Here is a 21,423-nt window from a genome sequence, read left to right on the forward strand (position 1 = left end):
TGTAGGCTATTGGGTAGAGCTGGGTCTTGGTGCTGAGAAGAGGAACTCTGTGAGCCCTCAATCTGATGAATATTCCCTGAGGTCTGAGGTTCTCTGTTAGTCCAGTGGTCCAGACTCGGAGCTCCCACTGCAGGATCTTCCGCCCAACCCCGTGCTCACAAATCAAGATCCCACAAGCCACGTGTGGTGGCAAAAAAAAGAGAACAATAACAAAGTAAAAAATAAAATTAGATTAGGAAACTAACAGATATGTTAGAAAGAATGTAAAAATAAAAATATAGATGAATCAACAACTGGAAGGTACATCAGTACTACAGTAGTAAAAAAGAGGAGGGAAAAGAAAAAAAAGAAGGGGGGGAAGGCCTTGGCTGTGGAGAGTGGGGCCTAAGCAAGGATGAGGTTTGGGTGGTGGGCGGGGCCAATGCTCAGATCCCACGGGCTGGAAAAGGCCCTGGGGGCTGTGGGGGTGGGGCTTAGGCTCAAGGAACAGAAGGGGCTCAGGCGTGGCTTCCACTCCTGGGCTCAGAGAGCAGGAGACCTCACCTGGGAGCCTAGCAGGCTTCCTGGGCTCGAGTGGGCAGAACAGACGCCCTCCTTTCCTCTCCTGCTCCTCTGGTCTGGGGTCTGGGAGGACCTCTACTGCCTGCCTCTCCTGATCTTCCTGGCCTCCTTCCTATGCCCCCAAGGACCCACGCAGCCTGTAGTGGGCTTGGAGAGCAGGGGATCGGCCTGGGAGCTCAGCAGGTGAGTGGGCGGGGCAGTCGCCCTCTGTTCCTCTCCTGCTCCTCCCGGAGGGCCCCTTCCGCCTGCCTCTCCTGATCTCCCTGGCCTCCCTCCTATACCCTCAAGGACCCACGTGGCCTGTAGTGGGGTTTGGAGGGCGGGGGACCGGCCTGGGAGTTCAGAGGCTCCCTGTGCCCGAGTGGGCAGGACAGTTGCCCTCTGCTCCTCTCCCGCTCCTCCTGGATGGCCTCTCCCGCCTGCCACTCCTGATCTCCCCAGCGTCCCTCCTATGCCTCCAGGACCCTCATGGCCTGGATGGGACTTTGTATGTGTGTGGGTGGGGACCAGCTTGGGAGCTCAGCAGGCTCCCCGGTCCCATGGGCCAGGCGATCGCCCTCTGCTCCTCTCCCACTCTTCCCAGAGAGTCTCTCCCACCTGCCTCTCCTGATTTTCCCAGCCTCAAGGGTGCCGGTCTTGTCTGGCCTCCACTTCTCCTCCTTCCTCGGTCCCCCTACATCCTACCGGTTCACTCTGCGTTTCCTCCCATCTCCTTGGGGGTTAAAGTCCCCCACCAGTGGCTGACAGGTGCCCTAGTTGTGGGGAGATGCTAACTCCACATCTTCACGCACTGCCATCTTGCCTTCTCTCCTCCTTGTCAACTTTTTATTTTAAGTAGTTGTACAAATTTATCTCCTTCTTGTAGTGTCTGAGAGTTTCAGTGTTTCTTGCCACCGTAGGGTATTATTCATTGTTACCAATCTGATAGATGTGAAATGATACTTCAGTGAGGTTTAAAGTTGAATTTCCCTGTGACTAGTGAGGTTCAGCTACTTTGCATATGTTTATTGGATATTGGGCTTTCTTTTGTGAATTATTTGTTCATATCCTTTGCCCATGTTTTCTGTTGGGTTGTGGAACTTTTAGAAAGGTTTATAAAAGTCTATATATTCTGAATTCTAATCTTTTTTTGATTAAGTATGTTACACAAATCTTCTCTCAGTCTGTAGCTTGTCTTCACTTTGCTTTTGATCTCTTTAGTAATTCAGACTTTCTAAATTTTAATACACTCAAATTTATTAATGATTTCATTAAGATTGTACTTTTAAAAATGTTATTTTCTTACATTTTCCTTTAAAATTTTTATTTTATATTTTTGTTTAGCTCTTTATTCCATCTGGAATTTAATTGTAAGTGAGTAGAGGTAGAGATTTCTTCCTTCCCCTCCCCACCCAATGGGTTACCTATCGTTGTAACATAAGATATTGAAGCGTTCATCCTTGTAATGACATTTCTGTCATACACCAGATTCTTTTGTATATGTGGGACCAGTCTGGGGATCTCAGTTCAGTTCCTTTGGTCTGTTTGTCTCTCTTTGCATCAATTTAAACTGTCTTAATTATAATAGCTTTATAATAAGTAGGACAATCCTCTCCACCTCATTCTTTGCTTTCAACTGTGTCTATTCTTGGCCATTTATTCTTTTGTAAAAATTTCAGGATCACTTTGTCCTGTTCTGTTAAATGGTGATTTTGATAGAAATTGTGCTGAATTTAAAATTAGAGACAGTTGACATCTTTAAAATTTCACTCTTCCCATTCATGTCCATGGTCTATCCAACTTTATTTAGGTCTTCTTTTATGTCTTTAAGGAACATCCTATAATGCTTACCATACATATTTTATATGTCTTTTCTTAGGTTTGTTCTTAGGCTCTTCATAATTTTTACTGCCATTGTAAATGGTGATTTTTTTAAATTAACATTTTTCTAATTGTTTATTCCTGGTTGTTTTATAATGCCCTTCCATCCAGCAAATAGACTCTAATAGTTCCCATAGTTTATAGATTTCCTGGCTTGTTTTCTGTGCAGTCACATCTTCTGCAAATGACAATTTTGTGAGTTGTTTTTTTTTTGTTTTTGTTTTTGTTTTTTTTCAAATTTGCTTTTCTCTTGCTCTTCCACCTTCTCATTATTATTGTTTGTGTTAGTGCTTTGGCTGAAATCGCCACAACAATGTTGAATAATATGAGTGATAGCAGGCATTTTCATCATATTTCTGACTTTTAATGCAAATTATTCTAAAGTTTTATCATTAAATATTACATTTGCTGTAGATTTTTGATAATAGCCTTCCTTAGGTTAACAATATTTTTCTATTCCTAGTTTTCTAGGAATTTATATCAAGAATAGGTATTAAATTTTGCTATAATTTTTTTTCCTCCATCTAGTAAGATGATTATGTTGAGTTTTTTTTCCTTATCAATGTGGTAAATTACATTGATCAGTTTTCTTTGTTGTGAATCACCCACATATTCTGGGATAAACCAGTTCACTCTGGTATATAATTCTTTTAAAATGTGCTGCTAGTCTGATTTACTAATATATTATTTAGTGTTTTGTCTTCACATTAGTAGCCAACAAATAAAATTAGTTGAGTAGCTTTCCCTCTTCTATTCTTTGAAATATTTGGGTATTATTTGTTCTTGAAGGTTTGGTAATGGTTGTTATAACTTTCAGATTTGTTGCCTTTTTTTTTTTTTCTTTTGTGATACACGGGCCTCTCACTGTTGTGGCCTCTCCAGTTGCGGAGCACAGGCTCCAGACGCGCAGGCTCAGCGGTCATGGCTCACGGGCCCAGCCGCTCTGCAGCATATGGGATCTTCCTGGACCGGGGCACAAACCCGTGTCCCCTGCATCGGCAGGCAGACTCTCAACCACTGCACCACCAGGGAAGCCCTGTTGCCTTTTTTTGAGGGGAGAATTTTGAATACTATTTTAATGTATTAAATAGTTCTTGGCTTATTTGGGTACTCTATGTCTTCTGAAATATATTTTGGTAAATAACATCTTTCTTAAAAATTTCTGTTTGATGTAGATCTTTCAGTTTATTGTTATAAAATTGTTCAACTTATTTTCTTATGTTCCCAAATCTCTATTGTGTCTTTCATTAGTCATTCTTAATATTTTTCATTCGTACTTTTCTTTGATTTCCCCTTGAACAGTCTTGCTAGAGGTTTGTGTTTACTTTTTAAATTTATATTTTAGTTTCTTCAAAGAATCATGTTTTGGTTTTATTGACCTCTATTGTTTCTTTGCTTTCTGCTGCGCTAATTTTGCTCTTATTATTTTTTTTCTGCTTTGTTTACATTCTCTCTGATGTTCTTTTTCTAACTTCTCACACTGAATAATGAACTTGCTTATTTCAACCTACTTGTTAGGTGTATTTTTTTTTTTTTTTGGTAACTTTATTTTGATACAGTTTCAAACCGAAAAGTTGCAAGAATAGTACAGAGAATATTTTCATATTTGTTACCCAAATATACCAGTTATTTACATTTTGTCCTGTTTGTTATTTCATTTGCATTCTCTCTCTGTCCATATGTATATGTGTGTGCATGCTTACTAATTTTTGTTTGGCTTGATGTATCAGTTTCTGAAACAGATGGTATCAAAATCCCACTGTAGCTGTGGTTTTGTCAGGTTTTTTATTCCTGTAACTCTAATAGTTTTGCTGAGTTGTATATTATCAGATACATTGAATTTCTTCATCATTATGTCTTCTTTATGAATTTTGCCTTAAATCCAGTTTTGAATGATAATAATATTGTTTCATTACCTTTCTTTTGATGAATAGTTAACTATTATGTCTTTATCCCTTTATATTCAACTTTTCTTGTTTTATTTTTAGGGTGTTTCTTGTAAGCAGCATGTAGCTGGACTTTGTTTTTTTAATCCAATTTGATAGTATCTTTCTTTTATAGGTGAGTTGAACCCAATTATATTTATTATGATCACATGTATTTGAATGTATTTCTTCCATCTTATGTTTTTTGCTCATCATCCTTTTCCTTTTATTATTTATTTCTCTCCAGTCATTTTTTGTATCGACTGAATTTTCTGTATTCCCTTTCATTCTGCTGGTTTAGAAACCATTGATTATAGTCTTCTTCTTTGCATATCCTTAATATTTCTTTTTTGAAAACTTCTTTATTTGTTTTTAAAATTATAAAGATACATACTTTCAACAAGGGTAACTTAAAAAAATTGTATAAAGGAAAAGAACTAAACACACCCTCCTGTGCTCATGTCCATCTCAACTGAGGATGGTTTTGCCCCCTTGGGGACATCTGACAATGTCTAGAGACATTTTTGGTTGTCACAACTGGGCATGGGGGTGCTGCTGGTATCTAGTGGGTAGAGGCCAGGGATGCTGCTAAATGTCCCACAGTGTACTAAATGTCCCACAGTGTACAGGACAGCACCCACAGGAAAGAATTTTCTGGTCTAAAATGTCAATAGTGACATAGTTGAGAAGACCTGCTCTAAAGTATCCAAAAATATTATTCACATTACTTTGCAATTCTTTTATTACTTAAAACATAATAGCAAAAACTTCTATAGCACTAACTTTGTTCCAGGCCCTCTTCTATCACATTTAATCCTCGCAACAGGCTTGTGAAATACGTACTATTATCTCTGCCTAATAGACAAGAAAACTGAGGCACAAAAAGGTTAAGTAACTTGGTAGTAACACAGCTAGTAAGTGGAGAGCTGCAAATTGAAACCAGGGAGACTGCCTCAGAAACCATGTTCTCAACACACCTAACACTTTATCTTGGAGCATGCAGGTCTATAGATAGAACTTCTTCCCCTGTATCATTAATATTTGTGTGTGTTTATACATATATGTACTGACACATATTATTTATGTATATATATGCATCCATGTATATATGTGCATATACATGTGTATAACTTTACATAAATGAAAATGGCTATTGGTATGTGCATACAAAGACATAAAGAGTGTTTTAGGGTCATTATTTCATAAAAATGGCATGATATTCCTTTAGTTAGCACTTTTTTTGGAATACGTGCTATATACCAGGTTCTGGGGATACAACAGTAGGTAAAACAAACCTGGGGATACAACAGTAGGTAAAACAAAGTCCCTTCCCATATGAAGTTTATATTCCAGTAGGATGAGACCGCTATTAAATATATACTACAATTTCAGACAGTGATTAAGCCTATGGATAAAAATAAAGCCCACTTCAGGTAGGTAAGATATCCTTTTATCTCTATATATTCTTCTTATGAATGCCTAACAGAAATTCCCCCAAGGGAACTGGTATGGTTCTAAATCATTTTCTTTAAAAGCTTGGATAATTTTCCAAGTAGTGTGGATCTACTGTGACTTATATCACCATTTTCCTATTGATGAACATTCACTTCCGTTTCCAGTTTTGGCAACTGTGCTAAGAAGTTTCCTATTTCTGTGAGATAAATTCCCTGGAGTGTGTTTTCTGGTTCAAAGGGTATGTGTATTTTAAATCTTAATAGATGTTGCCAAGCTGCTTTACAAAGTTGAAACAATTTACATTTCTACCATCAGTAATTATAATAGTCAACTTTTATTGACTGATTGCACTATGCCAAGCATTGTTTTGTGGCTCTAGATTTTTATCTCCCTTAGTACTCATGACTGTCATGTGATATATTATTATCCTCATTTCACAGATTAGTAATCTGAAGTGAAGTGCTGTTAAGATCACTCACGTGGTCAGAGCCTGCCATTCTACCCTGTTTATTATTATACTGCCTCTTGTGGCCATACATGAGAGTACCTTTCCCCTCCAGTGGTTTCCAGTAGTTGTTTATCTTTTAAAATGTATTCCAGTCTAATGGCTGTGAAAAGATATTTCCTAATTGCTTTACTTTGCATTTCCTTGACCACTGTTCAGTTTGAGCATCTTTTGTTATGTTCATTGGCCATGTATGATTGCTCTTCCTTGAATTGCCCATGCATATCCTTTGATCATTTTTCTTTTAGGTTGTTATTTTTATTTCATTTATATTTTGTTTGGTCAACTATGGAAACTCTTGGAGTAGAATGGATATTAATCCTTTATCTATAATCAATCCGCTTTGGAATCTTTTTTCAAAATCTGTCAGACATCTTGATTTTACTTAGGTATCTCATTGACATATCAGGATTCTAAATTTTTCTAAGGTCTGTCTTTCATATCTGTTTTCTTAGGGTTTTCATTTTTTTATCTGTCTTTAATAGATCTGGAATTTGATTTTAGCATATGATATGAGCTAAGGACCCAATTTTATTTTCTTCCAGTTGATTAGCTAGTTTCTGCCAACCAATTAAAGAATTCATCTTTGTCCTATTGAATTGAAATACCACATATCACCTTCATGATAAGTTTAAAATTTATTTTTACTAGATCAGTTTTTGGATTTCCTATTCTATTCCATTCATCTATTTCTTATTCATATGTTAATACCAAGTTGATTTGATATAATAACTTTATAGAATGTTCTAATATATGATAATGTAAGTCCCATCCATATTTTTCCATAGTTTTTCTTAGCAGTTTTTTTTTTTTTGCTTTATTCATCCATATGAACCTTGTGATTATTATATACAATTTTTTTTTTTAATCTCTCGGGATTTTCATGGTTGTCATAATGGGACAAGGTTGTAAGTGACAGACTCCAGCAGATACTGTTAAAGAATATAGCCTCTTTAAAGGTCAAAATGTAGAAACTGAAAGAAATCATTATAAAAAGCAAGAGAGAACACAACATGGTTTAGGCAGAAATGTGGCTTCTCATATCTTTCAAAGTTTCCCACAAGGATGTTGGCTGTGAATAATAGTGCCTACAGGAAGTGAGAAATCTGCCATTTATGAGAAGCCTGATTTGCCATTCTCAGGAGGATTTTATTACCCAGTTGGCCTCTTCCTTTTGATTCTGGGGATTCTGGCTCCTTCCCTACCCACAAGGTGCAAGTAACTGAGGGAAAACCTTCTTGATACATTATCAAGTGATTTCTGTGAAGTTGGGTGAAGTAAAATTCAACTTCCCTGCAGCATCTATTAACAAGTCCTGACTGAGGATCATTTCCTGAAGGATTCTCTGAATTTGCATTATATGATATATATTAATTTTGAGAGAAATGACATTTTTATGACATCATCTTCCTATCTAAGAACTTTACGTCTTCTCTTTTAGATCGCATTTTATTGCCTTCTGTAACATTTTATATTTTTCTTCATTTAAGTCTTATTACTCCTTGCTTATTTTCATCTCTAATTATCTTATGGGTTTTCTTTTCTTTGTGAATAGAATATTTCCCTTTACCTCTATTCCTAGTACTTATTGTTAATATAGAAGAAAAAGGTCTTGAATTCTGTATATTCATCTTATTCAATCACATCGCCAAATTCTTCTATTTATTTTAGAAGTTGTTTTTTTTTTTTTTTTTGCCTTTGACTTCCTAGGTATACAATCGCATCCCATTGACAAGTAGCTTAGTTTTTATTTTTCAATAATTATATTAGTTATTTCATTTTCTTGTATTATATTATCTATAATCTTCAATATAATGTTTTGTAATAATAGTGATAATAGGCATGTGTTTACCTTTAAAATTTTTAATGTGTATAATTAAATACCAATTCTTCTCTCAAAATCTAAAGTTACTTGGTATTGTATCCTCTTGAATAAGACAAAGAGTTTGATATGGCTTTATGCAGTTGAATATCTTCCATCCCATCATCTTTGTTCACACATGATTATTTTTAAGTCACTTGCTATTTAAATTTACCAATATATTTTTTGTTTCTTTTTTCCTTAAGACTCACTTTTATTTTGGCTAAAGTCCATTCTTTAGCAGTTCATTCATTAAGAGTCTTTGTTGGTAAACTCTTTCAGTCTTTTGTTTGTCAGAAACTGCCCTAATTTTCCCTCACTTGAGCTGGATTATCTGTTAGATTCTCTCAACCCTGAATATACTATTTATTCATTGGCTTCTTTTGTCTATTGTTCAGGAAACTTGTGCTGTAGATCTTATTCTTGTTGCTTTTTGCGTAATTTTTCTTTCTTTTGTGTGTGTGTGTAGCTTTTAAGATTTTATCTATGATATTTTCCAGTTTCAGTGCAATGTTGCTAGGTGTGGATTTGTTTTAATTACACAGCTTGACCCTTGAGATAGATTTTAAAATCTGACTTATCTCTTACTCTTGGAAAATTATTATTTTCTTTCTGAATATTACTTACTTTTCTTCTCTTCTGAAACTCTTACTAGACATATTTTAGAGATTTGTAATTTCTATCTTTATGTCTATTTGTGCTGCCTTCTAGATGACTGCTTCAATTCATCTTCCAATCAATTAAACCTTTTTATTGAAGATTATAGAAATTTAGTGTGCTTGAATTTCTTATTTCAGAAACTGTATTCTTAGGTTTTTATATTTCTAATTGGATCTTCATAGCTTTTCCTGTTTCATTTCTGCCTGTTTCGGTTTTACAATTTTCTGTTCCATTTTTATGAATATTATTCTTTATCTCCTTGTACATTCTAAATAACTTTTATAAATGTCTTTTTCAAGTTTATTTAGTTTCACCTGCCCAGAATAAGTTAACCTTTGATTTGTTTTGAAATTTCGGCGTACAGCTTCTGCATGTTCGTGTTGAGTAGGAGTTTCTTTCTGTGTCTCTCTTACTGTTTTCACTCCACCTCTCCCTGCTAGCAGTCTCACATTTTCTTCCACAGGCCCACCTACCCATGACCTCTATTCCAAACCCAAGCTTGAGATTGACACTTTGTGCTTCTGTTCTATGAAGATTTTCAGATTATTACAGATCCATTTACTGAGCTGGAAGGCTTTGGCTTTGTTCACTGTCAAGAGGTTATATCTGTGCTTTTCTGCCTCCCTGTATATCGGTTTTTGTAAGCAACAGCCTACATCAACATTCAGCAGTAACTTCTTAAGCCTCCTTTCCTGGAGTGCACGTCCCACACAAGCTCCTGCTTTCAATCAGTGAGCCGGACGTAGGTGCCGCATCACCATGTGACACTGTTATTTCCTGTTAACCCAAAAGCTCTTCCTCTTCTGGAGCCCTGAAAGCCTGTGGCTCAACCTGCCTACTGTCACTTTGCCTTTCTGTTTCATTTTTGGATCCTCAGACTTATTTATTTTTTTACTTTTAGGTGAGGGTATATCTTTTTAAATTTCTCTTTCAGATTAATGCTCTTGTTGCTGTGTTTTTGGAGCAAGGACTACGAGGTTATAGAGTTGGCCCAAAGCTTGAATTTCCAATGATTTCTTATTTTTCTTTTAATACTTGTTCTCTGTAATAATGCACTCCACTGGTCTCTAACAAATCTAAATTCCTTAGTGCTGAGATAGAAATTGTGTTGAATCTATTATTTCTTAGAATAATTGTGATCTTTCCCTACAACTTAGAGATCCTCCAGTTATGCTGAAATATTTACTGTAGCAGGAATTGGTCTGTAAAGCCAGCACTTCTTTAAAGCGATTTTAGGAAGAAGGGAAAATCAGAAGCCAATACCTTTGCTCCTCTTCTTGTTTTCTACATTTGTTAATTTTGCAAGAAAGTACAATATAAAGGAAGCATACAGGGTATAGAATACTGGAGGAACCATCTCCAGATTTCTGAATCTTTCTCTTTTGTTGATATGGTGCTTGTCTAACTTTTTTTTTTTTTTTTTTTCGTTTCTTTATTTTCGAAAGCCCTGCTGTCTCTAAATATGTAGTGAGGTCTTTCAGGTGAAAAGAAATGTTATATGTCTCAGGAATCTTTTAATTGTAAGTGACAGAAACTTGACAGAAACCAACTAGCTTACTCAAAACAATTTTTCTTTTTCTCACATAATGGGGAGTGCTGCACTGATCTGGTCTCAAGGTATGACTGAATTCCAGGACTCAAATGCTGTTGAAAGAGGCCATCTCTTTCCTTGCCTTCTCTTTTTTGAGTTAGACTCACTGTTTTTCATTTGAGGAAACTTTTCCACATTGGTTCAGGAATGGCTGAGAGGCATGGAGGATAGCTGCAGGCAACCTCAGGTTTAATTCAGCAAGACTTAAAAAAAACTCTGGAAAAATATTGCTCCTCCCTGCCCCCAGGTTTTGAATGTAAAATCCCAGGAAAGGACCTTGATTGGCCTAAGGTAGGTCACATGCCTGTTTTTTCATAGATCATCCTGGCTAGGGTCTTAGATCCTCTGCCCATGCATTTAGGTGGATGCTGGGGTTCTATGATTGTATTCCCACTAGAAGTTGTATCATTAGAGGGTAATCCTTCTCTGACCAGGATAAGAGAGGAAGAAATGTCACCAGACAAAAACAGGTGTCCATTTCATGTATATAATCTGTATTTTAACTTTTTATTTTTACAGACGGAAAGAATTTACTTTCAGGTTTTCTTACCTAAGGGGAGCAAAGAGAAGAGTAAGCCAATGTTCTTTTGCCAGCAGTGGAGCATTGGAAGGGTCATAGACTTTGCAGCTTCTTTAGCCAGTCTTAAAAATGACAATAACAAATTAACACCTAAGGTAACAACAGGTTATAACTTTTTCCCTAAAAGTTTTAGAATACTCTATAAAGCACGTTTATTACATTATGATGTATCTCTCTCTTAACAGAAGTTGAGATTATGTCACAGTACCTCAGGAGAAGCCTTACCCTTGGATCATATTTTGGAAACCTGGATTGCTAAGGAGGATTGTCCTTTATACAATGGCAGAAGTATTATCTTGGAATATCTGAATGATGAAGAACAGTTTTTAAACAATGTTGATTCTTACCTGGAATAGTCATTCAGGGAGTCAAGCTAGAAATCACGAGGAAAATTCATTGTTAATCAAATTCTTTTACTACAAATACTATGTATTTTTTTATTTTTAAAACTTGCTTTTTATTTCATATTATGTCATAATTTACATTATCAGTCTTCTATTAAATTGGATTTGAATTTTTGTGTTTTCAGGTTTATGAACTGACATTTAGCAAAGTCTCTTATCTAATTAACTTTTATTAGGTTATGCTATAATAACAACAACAAAGATATATTTCTCATTTGGTTAATGTCGGCTTTGATTGGCTGTGACTCTGCTCCATGTTGTCTTTACTCCAGAATCTAATATGAAGGAATGACCCCTTTTGGGGACATTGCCATTCTTATGGCAGAAGAAAGAGATGGCTCTTAGAAGATAACATGTATCACTTTTGCTTTATGCAAGACACATGACCAAGCCTACCATCATGGAGCCTTAGTATCCACCTACATCATGATGTATAAATTGATGTGTATACATGAATCGTAGAAACTTAGAGGTCATCTCACTCACTCTTCAAAGTTTGTGGATGAGGAGTCTCAGGCCTAGGAAGGGAAAATTATTTTCTTGTTGTCACCTAAGTGCTTTGGGGCATATCTCTGATTAAAAAACTCCCTCCAGTAGGATTCACCATTTTATTTGTATCATACAGTACAGATAAGAAGAAAGATGGGATAGCTAAACTACATTACAAGTCCTTTATATATATACCAAAGCAAAACACATGCCAAAAGTAACTACATTTTACCAACACATTAAAATTAATGCTCCTGACTGATGTATTCTATCTATACTCAGCAAAGTACTACTATAGAGAAGAAATAGAAGTTATTTCTGTTTGTTATTTGTCCCTTTCCTACTTTGCGATAGACAGGGATAGTGGCTTTAGGTTTAATTAAAGGAATAAACTCACAGTGTTTATTTCATCTCTAATTCTTTCTTCATATTATTTTCATGCAGTGAATGGAGATAACTTCTGACTCCTATCAGCTGCTTAGACATTCATTTATTAACCTAGTTATTCAAGTACCTACTAAATGTAAGGATTTGATTCTAACTGCCGTGGTGGATACAATGAAGAGATGTATACGTACTTAAAACTATAATACAAAGCAGCGTGGCAAGTGCCAAAGAATATATAGTAAGTATAGCTATGTTCTAATAGCTCTTTTATCAGAAACCATAAGACCAGAAGTAGAAATAATATTTAAATATATTCCCAGATACCAGAAAGTTTTAATACAAATACCTTAGCATCTGCATAATTACTTGCACAGGGTAGATGACCAACACATGTCTCATGAATTGAACTGAAGCTAAATATACCGGAAAAAATACCAATGCGGGTTGAAAAGAAGGGAAGTAAGGTGAGCAGAGATTGAGCTACACTTGAGACTAAAGAAGAGGTCCTGTCAATGATTAGAAAAGAGACAAAGCAGCATGGAGGGAAGGACTTATGTCATCTGGTCCCAGATAGTGGAGCAAACTAGTCTGTAAGAGACACAGGTGCCAGCATTCTTGGAGGCTCTATGGATGGGAGATCTGGCCTGAGAAGTCTCCTAAAGAGAACAAGATTGTGGGCACGAGAGGAAGTCCCCCCAGTGTCTCGTTTCCAAATTACTCTGAAATCAGACATCTTTCTCAGGCTTTCTTTTAGGGCTTTCAGTTGAGTCCGCTTAATATAATTCTAGGGTTGGCTGTCCCCACCCCTCCTTAGAATCTTTCTACCTGCTCACAGGCGACTAGAATTACAAGCAGAAAACCCACAAGTAGAAAAATGTTTTAAATTCAGATAAATATCTAACTACAGTATGATACAAATGAGCTTAAGCTTCATATAATCAGCCAGTAAATACACATGAATAATAAATTACTAGATTTTTCCCAGATTTGTCAGATTTTATTCCAGGCAGTTTTCAGATAAGAAGCCTTGGAGAACCTGAAGAAGGGTAAAGGCTACAGATGGAAGGATCTGAGGAAAGTAAAATTTACATTCCTCACCTCTTTGACCTGGGCAACAAAAATTGTGAATTAAGATATTTGGTCACATAACTGTAAAGATAACTTTGGTTTCATAAAGTTCTTGTCTTATGTTTGTTTTTTGTCTTTTTAAACCAGGGAAGTTCTCTGGGAACTTAACTGAAATATCACAGAAGCATTAGTTCCAGTCCCTATTTTCAACATTGGTATAGTGTATTTTGTTTTTCTCAGTGTGGTACATGGAAATAAAATTGATGGACTATAAAGTCTATTGTATTTGAAAGATTAACCTACATAAGTCAAAATTTCAAAAACTTGTAAAAATATCCAATAAAAATTGCTGTGACAATTTTTGAGGAGCAAACATTTTATGATCTAAAATACTTAATGTGTAACTGTCATTGTTGCATCTGACACAGATTGTGTCATGATTACAGGAAGGATCTGCTGAAATGATTATATGATCAGAGACTACTAGATCTGTAGGCTCAGTAGATAACTGTACTGGGGTTTTTTTGTTGTTCTTTTTTTTTTTTTTTTTTCTTTTTCTGCTTAGCATCAGAAGCCCCTCCTCTTGTTTGGGAAACAGAAAGCATTTGTGAATCTGTGGGTTGAAGTTCAAAAAGCCTGACTCTTTTCCTTATTCCTTCCTTATTCCAAGACAGGCATATGACCTAAGTTGGGTCAATTGAATATCCTTGCCATAGCTGTGAGTAAGGAGTCGTGTTACTAGGAAGGAATAAAAGATTAGAATTAGTCAGTGGGCTTCGATTGCCCCATTGTGTCAGGGTCCAAGTGTCCAGCAGCAGTGGTCCCTTAACCAGGCTGTACCTTTGGCCATGGATCTGGCTATGTGCTCTCCCTAGGTTGCCAAGCTATCTGGTAACCATCCAGGAATTTTTTTTTCTACCTAAGGACACCACAAACCATTTCAGTTTTTGCCTAACTGATACCATCACTGTTTAGAGTCATGGGAAAACCCTAACTAGCCTAAGGATGCTGCAAGGCCAATTTATGGGCTCTGCAGTTTCCTAAGTAATGATAAAGAGCCTCCAAGGCCAAGCTCCAGGAGGGAAGAGTCACCTAGCTTGATGACTGTGGTATACTCAGCTCCTAGCTCAGGGCCCTAGAACACAGATACAGTAAATTTTTATTTGATTCTGACCTGAATGAATAAAATAGTAACACCCACCTCTAGGCCTCCTCAACATCTATTTAAAATTTTTGGATCCTGTCTGCTTTTAGTGTAGATTTTCCTTAGGAAGGAACAGAACTCAAAAAAAGATGACACTAAGGTTTTAAAATCAAATAAGTAGGAGGCTGTTTTTCCAGTGGCAGAAATGAAGTCAGGAGTAAAGATTAGGTTTCTGCTGTGATAAACTGAACCTGTTAAATGCTATGACTTTAACATTTCGTAACTGTAGGTTAAACCGTTATGTCACTCATTAGATAGCTCTGTATTTGTTTGAAAAGTACAAGAGTCCCTCCTACTGGACTTTGATCTAGCAGAAACAACTGTTACCTAACAACCTCAGACCATCACTGGAACACCTGTATGAAGAACGTTCTTTAGTTTATTTAAATGGTTTTGCATATGTAATTTATTTAAGCCTTCAAAATGATTAGAAAACTTTTTATGGTCCTGCTTCTGTCATCTGTGCCTCTTGGGGAGGCAAGGAAATCGTTTCTCAGTTTTCTGAACATAGAAAAGACTGAAATACTATTTTTCACAAAGACTGAAGAAACTGTCGTTGTAAGGTCAAGTTACAGAGGTCAACAGCCAAACTCCAGCTACCTCTTTGTGCAACTAGAAGATCCTAAAATGCTCCAAGTGGTGAATGTGACTAAGACCTTATCAGATGTTACCAACTTTAACATAAACCTGGTGACAGATGAAGACGGGGAGACAAATCTGACCATTCAATTGTGGGATTCTGAAGGTAGGCAAGAAAGACTCATTGAAGAAATAAAGAATGTCAAAGTCAGAGTGCTCAAACAAAGACAAGACAGTCTTTTCCAGACATCAAACCTTATTGATAGAAATATCCTTATGCTTTTTCTGCCAATGATACTGTTAAATAAATGTGCGTTTGGTTGTAAGATTGAATTACAGGTGTTTCATACAACATGGAAGAGACCTTTGCCAATAATTCTTGGGGCAGTTATACAGTTTTTTCTTATGCCATTTTGTGGATTCCTTTTGATGCAGATTTTGGCATTGCCTGAAGCACAGGCTTTTGGATTTGTAATGACCTGTAGCTGCCCAGGAGGGGGTGGGGGCTATCTGTTCGCTCTGCTTCTAGAAGGAGATGTCACTTTGGCCATTTTGATGACTTGCACATCAACGTTATTGGCCCTGATAATGATGCCTGCCAATTCGTACGTATACAGTAGGATGTTAGGGTTATCAGGTACTTTGCATATTCCTGTTTCTAAAATTATGTCAACACTCCTTTTCGTACTTATACCTATATCAGTGGGAATAATCATCAAGCGTAGACTACCTGAAAAAGCAAACTTCCTGGAGAGGATCATTAGGCCTCTGAGTTTTATTTTAATGTTTGTAGGGATTTATTTGACTTTCAGAATGGGATTAATGTTTCTAAAAACAGTGAACCCAGAGGTGCTTTTATCGGGTGTCTTAGTTCCTGCTTTGGGTTTGTCGTTTGGGTACTTTTTTGCTAAAATGTCTATGCTGCCTCTTCCTGTTTGTAAAACTGTTGCTATCGAAGGTGGGGTACTGAATAGTTTCTTAGCCCTTGCTATTATTCAGCTTTCTTTTTCACGGTCCAATGCAGACTTGGCTTCTGTGGCTCCTTTCACAGTGGCCATGTGTTCTGGATGTGAAATTTTACTGATCCTTCTGTTCTACAAGGCTAAGAAAAGATGTATCCTTATCATAGAAGAGAAAAGAAAGAAAAATCCCCCGGTCTAACAGTTAAAGCTTTACTGAATTTTCCTACTCTGAATGAGGTACTGTGGGAGATTCAAAGAATATCTGAAATGATGCCTGCTCTCAACTCACTTATGATCTGATTGAAAACTTGACATTAGGGGAGAAATATATACATACATATAATCATATGTGCTAAACACCAATGAATAGCACAGACAGTTAAATGTACAGGAATTCGGAGGAAGGAGACTACTTTTCAACTGTATTGGCTTGGAAATGTTCTATAGAGTTGGATTTGAATATAATACTTTATTATGGTCTCTTGAACAGAAAAGAACAATAAAAAAAAAAAAGTCCTCCTATAGTGATTATGATATATCCCAAGTATTTACGGAAGGGCTGCCCTTCCATAATAGGCATTTGGTAAATGCTCACACAGTGAATGAATACGTAAATTCATATTTGGAATCAATGTCTTAAACTAAATATAGCATTTCTGCTCTCATAATTATACTTCCTCCTGTCATCCACGTCTCCCACTAAAGACGTTACCATTTACCCTGAAGCACAGGGTCATCTCTTCCCCCTCTTCTCCTTTCTTCCCTCTTCTTTTTACAGGCAATTTCCTGTAATATCTTTTTATCAGTCTCCTCTCTATTCCCAGTACTACCACTTTTGTTCTGCCCTAGACTGCTGCTTCCCTAAACCTTTCTTACCTGGCTTTTGGCCTCTCTGTCCACTCTCCAAGCACTGGCAGATTAATCTTCCTAAAATCTAACTTTGATCATGTGCTTTCCCTGCTACAAAACTTTTTGCCTCTTGAATAAAGTCTGTATTCCTTAGTGAGGCATTTTGTACACTCTGCTCACTGACTTCACTCTAGCGTGCCAGTTTTATCTCCCCTCCCACTTCTTTACAGGTAGTCTTTGCTCCAATCAACAGATAACTTGATAACTCATGACTCTGCCTTTGTTCACACTGTCCCTGAAACCTGAGGGGACCACGTCATCTCTGTCTATATTTTGATCACTCTCACAGACCTGGCTCAAATACCACCCTTGCCATGAAGCTTTGACTCATCCCCCTTAGCTACCGGGAACTAAAATTTCCTCTAAATTCTCATCACAATTTTTTATGCTCATAGTACTTAGCCAACCTGGCTTTTATTACAGCTATTTGTGTTCCTATCGTATCCTCCCTATTTTGCTATAAATCCTTGAGCATGCAAATTATCAACATAATATAATATGTAAACAATATAACAATACTAACAGTACAATATAATAGTATGAACAGTATAATATAATAATATAAACAATAGAATATGATAACAATATTCATTTTGATACTCCCCATAATATGTAGCATATTTCCGGTGTGCTTATTCAAATAAGTGTTGAAGCACAGACTAGGGCCCAAATGAATAGTATGTTTGTTTTTACACCACTGTTGAGTTTTCAAAAGCAATTTTTAGTATCTAGTTCCAGTTTGCACTTCTCTGCAAAGAAAGTGAGGGCATCAAGAAAGAGAAATAACACTCTAAATAATTCTGCTTCCCACATTTCCCAGGCCTTAGTTATAGGCAAATTACTTAGCCATCCTGTAGTACCATTTCCTTACATAAGAAATGGAGATAATAGTGTAAACTCCATCAAATTGTCATAGGAATTAAATGAGATCATATTGACAATGTACTTAGAACAGAGTACGTGCTCAGCAAGTGTTAGCTGCTATAATTATTTTACCAGACTTTAAACTTTTGACAGTGATATATCTACTGTTGGTTTGAAATACTAATCTGATAACTCTGCATAAAGCCTAAAACTTCGAGCATTTTCCTATTAGTGTTATTCACCATCTTACTCATAGTATTAGGGAATTTTTGTTCAGTTTGCCAGCTGATAAGACAACCAAAGTTCTTTTTTTCTTATTTCACCAAATCCAGTATGTTAATACCAAGATTCATCAAAGCGCTGGTTTGGCATGGTTATTATTCATTTTATAAAATGTTAATTGCCTACATGAAATACTTTACTACTGACTCCTTTAAATGGAAATCTCCACTTAGGGGCTTAAAATATAATTAAGCTTGCATAAATTTGACTTATGTACATTTTCATGAACAAATTTTACTGATTGGGAGACAAGAAACTGCCTTTCTAGTTGCTCTTTATCCTTAACTTTGTGGTCTCGAACAAGACACTTCTCTGCAGTTCAGTTTTCAAATCTGTAAAATGAAGAGATTCAACTGAGGTTTAAGATCTTGCTTAACTCCTAAGCCTGTAATTCTGGCATAAAACTCTGGGACATTAACACCACGGGCAGGGCAATGGGTTCAGGTTGACAAGAATAACCACTCACAGTTGCTGTTTTCTACTTAAAGCAACAACCAAAATATAAGTTTCTTGAGGGCAGGGACCACATATTATTCTCTGAATTCCCTACAGTTTTTAACCAATACTTTTAATTGAGTTGGTGCTCATAAAACATTAAATTAATTAATCATTAATATCTATGGAAGTCAATATCATATACTCTAGGGCCAGATTATGCCGGGGTCTGCAATTTCAGCTCTGTCACCAACTGGGTGACATTGGTCAAGTTACTTAATCTCTCTATGCCTAAATTCATGTGGAAAGTGGGGATAACGATAGTACCTACCTCATGATATTGTTGTGAAGATTAAATGAGTTAGTATTAATAAGGTCCTCAGAATAATGCCTAACACATAGTAAACTCTATAATTATTATGGTTACTCTCTGTATGTTTGATCTTGCACCTTAAAAGCAGATGAATGTGTACAAATGGAATATATTTTATTTATCTTATAGATGTATCATGGAAGATTGAGATTTTTATGTAGGAAAATTTGTCTAATTTGGATGGGGATGAAGTTATTCAAGCTATTTATTTATTGTTTAAGAATGAGAGGCATAAAGCAGGCTAACTAATTGCTTGAGTTCATACCAACCATTTGTCCAACAATAATCAGTATCAAGGCTGCAAAGAACAAAAGGCTTTATTTGAAGTCTTAAGAATTGCAATTCAGGAGACACAGATTTGGGACTTCCCTTGTAGTCCAGTGGTTAAGACTCCACACTGAAGGGGGCCTGGGTTCAATCCCTGGTCAGGAAATAAGATCCCACATGCCGTGCAACATGGCCCCCCCCAAAAAAAAATTTATTTTAAAATTAAAAAAAAAAAGAGAGAGACAGGAGACACAGATTCGGGTAAAACTGAAAGAGTATTGCAGGGGGGAGAAAGGAGCTTATGCAGGCAAAAGCCACAAGATTGTTCAAGAATTATGACTGACCCTGATTCAAGAAAGGAAATATTTGTCCTGAAGGCTCTCATGAGTTATTTTAGGGTAAGGGTCCAATAAATATCTTGAGTTTCTGGAACATTGGGTAGATGTTCTGGATGCATGTGTTAAGGTAATAAGTGGTCAAAAGTTTCATTTTGTCTGAGACATGCATAAGTCACACTTCCTCGATGGCCTCCTGGCTGGCTCCATTTTAGAGAGCTCTCTTAGCAATACCAACTCCATTTTGATTTTCCTTTCACACATTTTACACAGCCATGATTGATTAAACAAAAGATCCAGAGGTAGAAGGATAAGCCATTTTTTAAAAAATAAACTTTCATTCCAACCTTTAATAGAGATGATTCTATGATACATTTTTTTCCAGAACTAAAAACTCTGTCTGTAATTCCAACCTATGTTATGTCAAAACGTGAAATCTTGTTAGGTATCCTGAAGATTCCACCCATAAGGAACCTGCATTTTGTGTTTATAAATTTTTGTCATTTTTAATCAAAGTCCACTGAATAATTAACTATTAATTAAGAAGGTCTTGGTAGGTGGAATCTGTATGTGTTTTTTTTGTTTTTGTTTTTAGTGAAAGGAGTTGCCATTTAAAATAAGTCAGCTCCGGAGACTAAATAAAGTTAGCAAGATACCCAAGATCGCAGGGGAAGAAATCACCATGAAGGGCGCTCTTTATTATGCAAATACAAGGCACCTATCACTCATGTAGGTGATGACCAGAGCACTCTGTGGCTTGACAAAGGCCATCCTTCCCAGAACCCCTCCACGAATAGTCAGGTGTCTGGGGAGGTGTCAGGGGCATTGGATCTGGCCTGTCTTCCATTTTGAGGTTTAGCATAATTGGAACCTCTGTCATGGATGTAAGTCCGTTGGTAGGAAAGGATATCAAAGGCCCCCAAGAGGGAACTCCCCATTAGGGAAGTCTGGAACAGTGATCTGATCACCACGCCAGGGAGCAGATTTTGTCCTGGTATAGTGTGTGGCTAAGGCTGGAACCTGACCCCTCTGTAACTCCAAACCACCTTGGCACAGCAGACAGTCTTCGGGGTTGGGAACACCAGCTGCAAATGTGACTATAGCTTTAACAATTGCCCTTTTGGGAAGCCAAGATCAATGCACTAGGTACCAAGGTCTCTGCAGCCATCTGAATCACTCGCAGCACTGGACAAAAATCTTTTGGATTGTGTGGGACCAGTTTGCAACACTGCCAAAACCAGATCGGAGCACTAGACCTCCCTGTGTACTAGAGGATTCATTTTACTTTCAGTCAGGCATTTGAAAGCAGAACAACCTCCTTGGACTGAAAAACCCCTGAGTTACTTGAGGACAATTGTAAAGTAGCAGCTGAGGCTCCTAGAAAAAGATTGTACTTCTTGCTCACTAGAGGTAGGAAGCTTGAAATGGTTTTAATTTGAAGGAATGAGATATTCTATCTACTCTTCGATTACACCGATTTTAGCAGCTTTGTTTATTTAAACGAGACTTAAAGAGGACTCAAATGACATTTCTGCAAATGCCTGGAAAATTTTATTTGGTTAAAAACCAACACTTGTCACCACAGAGTTGGCAAGATTTTTATTTTAAGATGATTGACAATGAAGAACCAAAAAACTAATTTCTAAAGTTTTTTGTTAAATTTTTTTTAATCAAGAAGACAAAAGCATCATTTGCTAGACAAATTGAGGTGTTCAAATCAGATACTTAGAAGGAGACAAAGTTCTGGCTTTTTGTGAGGTTTGGTCCCAGACTTCATGTCATTCATTTTTGAGAACTCTCATTTGCAACACATTGGTGACAATATCCTGTCTTTTTTTTTTTTTTTTTTTTTTTGCGGTACGCGGGC

General features: G+C 36.8%; 2 protein-coding genes across 5 annotated transcripts in view; both read left to right on the top strand.

Moving 5' to 3' along the window:
- ZFAND1 (zinc finger AN1-type containing 1) overlaps window positions 1–14,130 on the top strand; it is a 29,084-nt gene extending 14,954 nt beyond the window's left edge. For 2 of the 4 annotated variants that reach the window (XM_079901140.1, XM_079901138.1), the window contains 2 exons: window positions 10,938–11,093; window positions 11,184–14,130. In XM_079901140.1, coding sequence (XP_079757266.1) covers window positions 10,938–11,093; window positions 11,184–11,354 — 327 coding nt within the window. In that variant the 3' untranslated portion in view covers window positions 11,355–14,130. The remainder of the gene's footprint in view (window positions 1–10,937; window positions 11,094–11,183) is intronic. The other 2 variants (XR_013824434.1, XM_079901139.1) reach the window with 2 other exon arrangements.
- Window positions 14,131–14,555: 425 nt separating this feature from the next.
- SLC10A5 (solute carrier family 10 member 5) lies at window positions 14,556–16,377 on the top strand. Its single transcript, XM_079901928.1, has one exon. The coding sequence runs from the start codon at window positions 14,974–14,976 to the stop codon at window positions 16,288–16,290; it is 1,317 nt and encodes a 438-aa protein (XP_079758054.1). The 5' UTR covers window positions 14,556–14,973; the 3' UTR covers window positions 16,291–16,377.
- Window positions 16,378–21,423: the final 5,046 nt, after the last annotated feature.

Source organism: Stenella coeruleoalba (assembly GCF_951394435.1).
Source record: "Stenella coeruleoalba genome assembly, chromosome: 17".
Classification (NCBI taxonomy): domain Eukaryota; kingdom Metazoa; phylum Chordata; class Mammalia; order Artiodactyla; family Delphinidae; genus Stenella; species Stenella coeruleoalba.

Excerpts from the sequence above, each read along its gene's own strand:
- SLC10A5 (XM_079901928.1), top strand. The coding sequence starts at position 14,974 with ATGATTAGAAAACTTTTTATGGTCCTGCTTCTGTCATCTGTGCCTCTT.